At 37.2% G+C, this 10,234-nt stretch overlaps 1 protein-coding gene across 2 annotated transcripts in view; it reads right to left on the minus strand.

The window, feature by feature from the left end:
• Mypn (myopalladin) overlaps positions 1-10,234 on the minus strand; it is a 121,798-nt gene that overhangs the window by 46,853 nt on the left and 64,711 nt on the right. For both annotated transcript variants that reach the window (XM_048810063.1, XM_015500581.2), the window contains 4 exons: positions 7,496-7,637; positions 4,607-4,630; positions 1,694-1,810; positions 227-599 (listed from right to left, as the gene is read on the minus strand). In XM_048810063.1, the coding sequence (XP_048666020.1) occupies positions 227-599; positions 1,694-1,810; positions 4,607-4,630; positions 7,496-7,637 (656 nt within the window). The remainder of the gene's footprint in view (positions 1-226; positions 600-1,693; positions 1,811-4,606; positions 4,631-7,495; positions 7,638-10,234) is intronic.

Genomic DNA, 10,234 nt, shown 5'->3' on the forward strand with positions numbered 1-10,234 from the left:
TATATATTTGGTTTTTTTTTTTAGTTGTTCATGGACCTTTATTCTACTTATTTTACTTATTTATTTACATGTGGTGCTGAGAATAGAAACTCAGGGCCTCACACATCAGGCAAGCACTCTACCACTGAGCCCCAACTTCAGCCCCAAATCCATCATTTTTAAGAAGATCAGACTCAACAAAGACTCACAGGTACTCTTGGTTATTCATTCTAATTTTTTTACTTACAGTTTGGGTTTGGCCAGAACTGGAGGGGGCTCTTTGACGGGTGAGGAAGGCTCTGGGATTTTTGTGGCCTGTCCGTTGAACCTCTCCGGGAAGGAATTGGGCCTGGTCTGGTTGGTGGTTGCAACTCCAGCCTCAGAGGATGCTTCGCTTCCTTTGTCATCTTCAGGCAGGTTGAAGTGCACACGGAGCCCAATCCTGGAGCTGGATCGGGGCTCATTATGGTTCACCAGAACCCCTTCTAGTTTGGGTTTGGGGGCCTGTTCCACAGAAGGAGGCTCTGGGTTGGGTGGGGATGGCTGTTGATCAAGAACAGCCAGGTTGGTGGTGGAGCTGGCAGGGTGAAGAGACTCATTATTGCTGAGGTCTTCATTTCCTGAAAGGACAATCACATGACCTGAGTTAGCCTTACCCAACAAGGTTGAATAGGATTGTAACTTCAGGTTGGGGTACAAAAGGGACAGTAAGGGGCTGGGGTTGTGGCTCAGTGGTAGAGTGCTTGCCTAGCAAGTGTGAGGCACTGGGTTCAATTCTCAGCATTGCATATAAGTAAATAAAAAAAAAAAATAAAGGTCCATTGACAACTAAAAAAATATTTTAAAAAACCCAAAAAACAAAAGGGACAGTAATCAAACCAGGTAAGTGTACAATAGAAAAATGTTTGACAAAAACACATCAGAATCTGGGGTGTTAAAGAAGGGTGATGATGCAGGAAAAAAATAAATTTAAAATCTATGTACTCAGCTGTGGATATTGCTCAGTAGTAGAGCACATACTTAGTAGTCTACAGGCCCTGGGTTTGATCCCCAGCACCACCAAAAACAAAAACAAAAAGCCAACAAAACAAAATGAAAAATAAGCACTCTTTTAGAAAGAATTTTGGGTGTTTAAGACAGGCATGGTGGTGCACACACACCTGTAATCCCAGCGGCTCAGGAGGCTGAGGTAGGGGGATCAAAAGTTCAGAGTCAGCCTCAGCAACTCAGTGAGGCCCTAAGCAACTTAGAGAGACCCTGTCTCAAAATAAAAAAAAGGGTTGGGTATATATGCTCAGTGGTTAAACGCCCATGGGTTCAATCCCTGGTGTGCGCGCGCACACACACACACACACACACACAAAATGTAGGTATCTAATCATTCATATAACACCAAGGAAGGCTGAGGATGTAGTTCAGTGATGGAGAGTTTGCCTACCATATATAAGACCCTGTGTTTGATCCCCAGCACAGCAAAACAACCCAAGGAGAGGTTTTCTTATGAAGTATGAAAGCAATAGCTGAAAAACTGAGGTGATACAGGTAGTGGCTTTAAATACTATAAGAAATTGAATATTGGACATGATTCAAGAACATTTTTCTTAATTCAATTCTTTTTTGATTCATATGTGAAACACTAAGGAAGGGTGACACAAACTCTGCACACTCACACTCCAACTCAGTCTAAACTGTTCTGGCACATAAGAAGCCTTACCTCTCACATCCAGCTGTGCAATACTTGACACTGTGCCATACTTATTGCTTGCTGTACATGTGAAGCAGCCAGAGTCTTCTGCAAACACTTCAGCGATGACCAAAGTGCAAATCTCCTCTACATGCCAGTAAAACAGAATTGTTACTGACTTCATCATGAAAGTGAAATTACAGAATTTACTAATATCAATCAAATGATTCTATAAAAGTCAATACAAGTAAAAAGGGGCTGGGGATTTGGCTCAGTGGTAGAGCGTTTGCCTAGCATGCATGAGGCCCTGGGTTTGATTCCCCGCACCTTTAAGGTAAGCTGGCTCCTCTCAACCTCAGGTGATGAATCATGATTGGTAAACCAGTCATGCTAACTATTCTTGTTAAGTGGTAGTATGTGAAACTATCAGGTCAATGAGATGTCATGGAAAATCTGCTAGAGAGTTTCTGGAAAGTTTTTCTTGTCCTTTAAAGGGAACAGAAGATAGTGAAATTTCCTGTTTTTGCCTCTGGATGTTATCATATGGTTGTGATACCTGGAACTGTGGCAGCCATCTTAGGTCTAAGAGTAGAAGCAGTCTAAGTGAACACTCTGCTGATGGCAGAATGCAAAATGGAAAAAAGGCTTGGCCTCTGATGATCTCCAAGCTGCTAAAGTAACCAATACCAGGACTGCCATTTCTTAGGGAGTCTTATTATGTGAGAAAATACCTTTTTATTATTGTTTAAGCTGTTTTTATTTAAGTCTTTTTTACTTTCTACCTAAAGAATCATAAATCATGTAGAAGCAAGTTTGGTTTTGGTGACTCTCAGACCTTATTTTAAACCCTTGACCTATGCTGCATTTTTCTGTTCCCTTTCCCAAACATTCACACTCTTTATCTTTCAGCAATCCATTCTCAGAAAATGATCTTGTAAAGTTATTCACATGACACTATACCTGCCTGTTATTCTGCCTGTGTTCTGTCTCCAAACGTATTTGCATTAAACAAGGTGGGAGAAAGAACTTTCTAGCTGTGGAATTTTCAGTCATGGAACTGAAAACAGCAGGACCTGTTTGGGTTTATTTTGGGGTGATTCCGAAGCTATTTTGTGTATTTGACTGCCTAATGAAAACTCCCACTCTGATCAGAAGTATCAAGGGGTTTGACAGTAGCTAGCAATGAGCAGTGAAATGCAGGCAAGGTCACAAGTGTTCTTTAAGTTACTTTAGGGTCCTTTTTAAAACTACTTCCAAAGTAGACAAGAAAGTAAAGGGTGATAGTTAATTTGTAAAAAATAAACAGAAGCAAAAGGACCTAATTGGGAAATATGTCAAGAGAAAAGGATTAATGGGATTAACTCTTGGCAGGGTCCATTGATGTTAACATAAAGCTAGGAATTATGGCTATCAGTGTCTCCAATTATCTGGGAAGGAAGATTCTTTTCGAACTAAGGTAACTTCTGACCAGCTAATGACCTGACCGTGCCCACATTAACATGGGATTGACTTGTAAATGAAGCCTCCTAAATAGGAAGGCCACCATGACAGTTCTGGAGAAGACCAACTAAAGTCAAAAACTCCACCCTCCCTCCCCACTGAAAAAGGAGTTGGCAAAGAGTACAGAAGGTGGTCCCCACTTCTGGTAAACATCAAATAGTAGTAATAAAATTGGGGACAGTATTGTCTCCTTTATTCTCTACTTGGAGACGGCCCGTTCTCTCCCTTGAGAGTGCTTTTTGCTTAAGCCTCACTTTTCTTCTACTTTATTTTCACTTCCCGTAAAGTCCTCTTGCATGATGTTTGGTATCTGACTTTAAATTTTCCTTTCATCAGAACAAAAGAATCGAGGTTTGAGTTTCAGCTGCCTGCTTTCCTGTGACAAAAGGCTCGAACATTTTTGAAGGGCAAAGTACCACTCCACTATAAGCAAAAAAAAAAAAAAAGTAAATCCACTTCTTGTCTTTGCCAAATATCTCTAAGACCTTAGTGTAGGGTCAAGCAACATGGAGTTCAAGGTCTTCTTGAGTGAAATTCATTTCCATTCAGTTGTCAGGAAAAAATAATTATGATAATGAAATTCCAAACCATCTTTCTCACCCAGGGATACAAACAATCTGATTCTTCAAGGTGGTTATGGAGAGGGTGCTCAGATGTTCCCGTCCTGATTTGTGAATGACTTGTATTTTCTAGTGGTGAGAGTTTCACCTACTGTCACTTCCATCTATCTCATCTAGTATTCCTCTAACGAAATATAATAGCATCAAACTAAACATTTTATTGTGTCTCTGCAAATTTCAAAATTTGATGCATCAAATTTGAGGCACATAGGTTGTGGAATTGGAATTGATCTGGTATCATAAAAATTGCTCTGCCCAGTTTAAGAAAGGTATGATTGGAGGCCAAGGATGGTGGGGAAATAATTCCTGTGAAATAATCCTCAAAACTCAAGAACTAGGGCTGGGGTTGTGGCTCAGTGGTAGAGCCTTGCCTGGAATGGTTCAATCCTCAGCACCACATATAAATAAATAAATAGATAGATAGATAGATAGATAGATAGATAGATAGATAGAATAAAATAAAGGACCATTTACAACTAAAAAAAAATTAAAAAATGAAGAATTCACTGCATTCATACCAGGTATTGCATATATATTCAAAATTTGCAAATTCTCCCATCTTTTCCTTTTCTTATAATAACTAGGGTTCATTTGGATCTTTTTTTACTAAAACTTTAATTTTCTCTTTCTCTTGACACCAGTGTAATTTCAACATGTTCTTATCTATATTAAATCACTCATTATATATTAAAAAATTAAAGTTGCAATAATCTTCGTTAATTTTGTTTTTTGGTGCTGGGGATCAAACCCAGGACCTGTGCATACAAGGCAAGCTCTCTACCAACTGAGCTATATCCCCAGCCCCTGTTGTAATGATCTTTACCTGGTTCTGCCATGGATCGAGGTTCTAAAAGAAAAAGAAAGAAAAAAATTCTGAGCATTTGCTTTTTTCTGAGAGATTACATTTTTAAATCAGAAGTTTCCTGTAGAATTTAGTAGTCTCTTGCATACTCAGGAGTAATTAGATAAAGTTAATCTATCGATGTTAATGACCTAAGCACCCACAACCTCAATAGGGACGGAAAAGGGCAGCAAGAGAGCATCTAAATGATGTTGCTGCATCTTGGAACACACCTGGGTCCACTGGGGTACATAAACCTTTGGCAAGGCAAAGTTCCTGAGTTGGCTGGGACTCTGAAATGACTTGTTTTGATTGGTGCTTGTTCGGCCTTACCTGAAAAAAAGCTCGTGAAGACTGAGAGATCATGTTTGATTTTGGACTTTCGTATGCCAGTAAAATGTAGAATATACCTTTTGTTCTGTGGTTTCTAGGATCAAGAGCCTCAGAATAGATACTAGATTGCTTGAGAACAGGTTCTATATCTTAAATTTCCTTGGCATACCTGAAAATGCCCACTGTAGTACCAGATACTAGAGTTCAGTGAATATTTATACAATTGCAGGCACTCCATAAGTTGTTGTTGAACTTAGAATATTCTACATGGATAGAACTATTGGAGTTTTTTTTTTTCTCTCTCAGTTTAAATGGTATTAGAATATATTATTGTTTCTGCTACTACTGCTAAAACCTGCAGTAGTTCTTATTCACATTTCATACTGATCAAAGTAATATCATTTTGAGATTAGAAGAAACAGATTAAGAAAAAAAAAGCAGGGGCTGGGGAGGTGGCTCAAGTGGTAGCACGCTCGTGTGGCATGCTTGCGGCCTNCCTTTCCCCTCACAACCTCTTATATGTAATTTTGTGTAACATTGAGGGTCTCCTTCCATTTCCATACAATTTCCCTTCTCTCTCCCTTTCCCTCCCACCTCTCATCCCTGTTAAATGTTAATCTTCTTCTCCTGCTCTTCGTCCCTACTCTGTTCTTAGTTACTCTCCTTATATCAAAGAAGACATTTGGCATTTGTTTTTTAGGGATTGGCTAGCTTCACTTAGCATAATCTGCTCTAATGCCATCCATTTCCCTGTAAATTCTATGATTTTGTCATTTTTTAATGCGGAGTAATACTCCATTGTGTATAAATGTATATTGTGTATAAATGTATATTGTGTATAAATGCCACATTGTGTATAAATGCCACACTCTTTCTTAAAAAAAGAAAAAAAAAAAAGAAAAAGAAAAAGAAAAAGAAAAAAAGCAAATAACTCAGCCATGAAAGAAGGAGGGGGTGATGTGAGGTAATGCATGTTAGCTCAATTTAGTCATTCCACAATGTATGCATATGTCAAACATCATGTTGTATAAAATAAATTATATAACTTTATTTTTTGGTACCAGGGATTGAACTCAGGGGTGCTTAACTACTGAGCCAATCCCCAGCTTTTTTTATATCTTATTTTGAGACAGAGTCTCACTGAGTTGCTCAGAGCCTGCTAAATTGCTGAGGCTTGACTTTGAACTTGTGATGTTCCTCCTCAGCCTCCAGAGCCTCTGGGATTATAGATGTGCACCACCATGACTAGTTTATATAATTTTTGTTAATCAAAAAGATAAAGAGAAGTCTAATACTCCTATGTATTTGGGCAAGTAATAAGGTTTGTGTGTTATTTTCTCCATTAAAAAAACAAAACCCCTAAAAACTAAAAACAAATAAATAAAAGTAACACATGTTCATCACAGAAAAACTGAAAAACACAAAAATGCAAGTGGAAGCAAAATAATTGATCCTAGACTTGCTGCTCAGAGAAAGACTACCAACATTTTACCGAATTTTCTTCTCAAGTTTTTTCTATAGTAGATTGTTCTGTATAGTTAACCAAAGGAGCAAGTAAGTTGCAACTTATTTTGTGACTGCAAAGGATCAAAGAGAAAGCATTGGAAGACAAGCTGAAAAGTATGTGATCAAAAAAAAAAAAAAAAAAAAGAATCAACCACTTGACTATATAAAGCTTTCTTACAATAAAAAGAATCAAAACTCAACATGAAATAAAAGAAATAAAAAACCTAAATAAATACAAAAAAGTACCCTCCCATATCTGATTAACGATATGCAGATTAAAATAACTGTTCCTATACTTGGCCTATAAAATTAGTGAAGATTCAAAAAAAATGGTTAGTAACCATTGTTGGTGAACATGTGAGGCAAAAGGCATTTCCCTGCATTGCTGGTTGTGCTAGAGTATAGGTAGGGCAACATGTGTCTGGGACAGACCTAGTTTATACTTGGGGTCCCTGCACATCCCAAAGGGTCTCAATTTGGCTGATCAATTGTATAATCAGTCTAAATTTATCTCAACTTTTTGAGATGGCATTTTGGCAATACATATAATAAAAGCCTAAAAACTATGTACTGACAGTAGCAATTCAGTGCTATAAAGTTATTGTAAAGTAACAACTATGGATAATCACAAAGATTTGCGCTGTTAGCATCATTGAAGCCTAGTTTATAGTAGTAAAAAATTGTAACAATTTAAATTTTCAACAGGAGATTAAATATGAAATAGATATTTTTTGAGACTAATAAAGTTCTATATTAACATAGAAATATGCCCATGAAATATTGAGTAAAAAAATACATTTCCAAAAAAAGAGCATGACAGTTTTATTTTAAAGGATATGCATGGGAAAAAAATTCTTGGGAATATACACCCAAATAATAATAGAGTTTAGTCTTGTGGAATATGATTATAGGTGATTTTTTTACTTAGTTTTTTAGTATATTTTTAATTAGTTGCTAAAGCTTTAAAAATAAACATATAATCAATTTATAAAAATAAATTATCAGAAAAATAGTTTTACAGCAACAACTTACTTTTCTGTAGAATCCTAAAATCTGGAGAATCTTCTATCAAGGTCCCTTCTCTGTACCACTCAACTTTAGGGGATGGAGCTCCTTTTACTCTGCATTCAAAGACAACCAGCTGACCCTCAGAGGCTGACAAATTTTGTAGCATCTAGAATGAGAAGAATATTGTTAGAACCAAAAAATATATATCTTTGGAATGTAGTCTCAGTGTGAATTTTAGAAAAAGACACTGTCTCACTGGACATGGTGGCACATGCCTGTAATCCCAGTGGCTTGGGAAGCCAAGGCAGGAGGATCATGAGTTCAAAGCCAGCTTCAGCAAAAGTGAGGTGCTAAACAATTCAGTGACGCCCTGCCTCTAAATAAAATACAAAATAGGTCTGGAGATATGACTCAGTGGTCAAGTGCCCCTGAGTTCAATCCCTGGTATCAAAAAGAGACACTCTCTCTTTTATATTTGGATTTTTTTCTAAATTTTCTACAATTTTGAGTCCGTGGATGTACATTTGAGTCTATTTTTTAATATGGAACCACTGACCTCTATAAAGCTCTTTCCTCACTATTTTCTCCTTTTGCAGCTGTTGCTGTGCTAAGTTAATTTATTAAATATCCTGCAAAACATTTTGAGTAAAGAAGCTAATTTTTAGTAAAATACTTCTGTTTGTAAACACCCACATAGAATTTGGTTTTCAGAAGTAATAACAATAATGATAATAATTTAAAAATCTGTGGTTAATATATACTAGGTGATTCAACACAGAAGTAAAGTATTATTCCTCAAAGATTGTGGTTGTTCAGAATGTGGAACAGCTCTGTGGCCAAGTAACTGATTTGTCCTGCAGGCTTTGCTTAGTTTACATTCTGTTGTCCTAGAAATTGCTTTTTATCTTGCTGTTTTGTTTTCCTTATGTGGTCTTAACAAGTATAGTCTCACTGATCTATTGAGGCATATAAACAATGACAACCTTTATATAATCATAGTCACACATGGAGTCATTGTAAAATATGTTGTAATTCTGTGAAATGCTTTTTGATACCTCCATGATAAAAGGCTTACAAAATTCACTTTGAATTGTAAAGTTGATACTGTAATTGTAAAGTTGATTCTAGACTCTATGGGAGTACGGAATGCACATTTTTCTTTCAGAACTACATCCTCATTCATTATGATTTGTGAGCTTAAAAATCACACCTTCTTTGGTGTGGTTGGTATTCCGTTTGATTATGAAATGTTTCTTTGGCATGTGTGAGAGCATATTTTTATTTTTCATTTTGGCCTAAAGACTATAAACATGGAAATATTCTGATTAAACTTTCTCTAAGTTCTGTAAGTACCAAAGGCTGCAAGGCTTTCTGTTATTACAATTTTTGAACCTGCATTTAGGAAATACTGGCTCTTACGTAAGAGAAAGGGAAAGTCAGTAGTTCCTTCTTCCTTTTGTCATTCACTATTAAAAATAATTTGTGGTGTTTTTTACAGCTTTTGTTCGAACAACTTACAATATTTTGTGCAAGGCTTTTCACATTTATAGCATTTGCCTAAGGACTGCAAGGGTGGGGAGTAAGAAGTAAGGAACCACAAGCCTTTAACTGCACTTTTACCTCACGGGTGTGTGTACGTTGATATTGTGACAGCCAGGGGGCACTGTAGTTCAAAGTTAGTGTTTTTTTTCTCCCCCATCCCCAAATTTGCTTGTTGAAGTGATTCATGATGGAATTAGCACAGGGTGGTGGTTTCTGAATTAATAAAGAACTATTTTATTGAAAATTTGGTTTTTCTTTGTCTACCTCATCCAGTGACAAGAATGAAATGCTGAAACCATCAATGGGTCTTGGCTGCTCCTGGCAAACAGGTGAATATGTCCTTCACCTTGACCTCTGAGAAAATTCTGTGCCAAAATGGGAGCCTTGGGGCCTATGGAAAACTTTAGCAGTATCAGACACTTCTCTGGAATTCATACATAGTGGAGTTTTCATTCCATCTTAAGGCAAACACATTAGAAAACCATTCCTTCCCAACCATCCCCCCCAGTACAAAAGGTGGTGACAGAAGGGATTAAATGAAATATGACACATTTACAAAATGGATGTGAGCAAAATGAGGTTAACCTATATGTTCAACATGGCTGGCAGTTTGGATATGTAAGCCAACTCTCAATCTACAGAGAATATACTAAAGCCTTCTTGAAAAAGGATTTCCTTGCGAAATTATGTTACTTATGATTTACACCAACACTGGCTGGTTGTTATTATTCATTTGACACTGAAAACTAAGAACTTTGTTCTATTTGAGAGGCCAGCCAAGATACCTTTGAGCTACAGTGTATGGAACAAACCCACTAATATCCATAATGGGAGGTGAAATTTCATTCCAATGTGAATCAATACTGAGTAAAAAAAGATGCCAAAGTCTTCTTACAATCCGCTTAGAGAAAGCTGATGAAAGCCATAATTATAAGGACAGTAATAGTTGTACCACTGAAAATTGTTCTTTCTGAAAAGTCTCTTAAGAAGGAACTAGGATGGGCACTCTGGTGCATGCCTGTAATCCCAGAGGCTTAGGAGGCTGAGGCAGGAGGATTGTGAGTTCAAAGCCAGCCTCAGCAACTTAGCAATGCCCTAAGCAATTCAGTGAGACCCTGTCTCTAAATAAAATATAAAACAGGGCTGGGGATCTGGCTCAGGGGTTAAGTAACCCTGTGTTCAATCCCTAGTACCAAAAAAAAAAAAAAAAAAAAAAAAAAA

Source organism: Marmota marmota, unplaced genomic scaffold (assembly GCF_001458135.2).
Source record: "Marmota marmota marmota unplaced genomic scaffold, marMar, whole genome shotgun sequence".
NCBI lineage: Eukaryota > Metazoa > Chordata > Mammalia > Rodentia > Sciuridae > Marmota > Marmota marmota.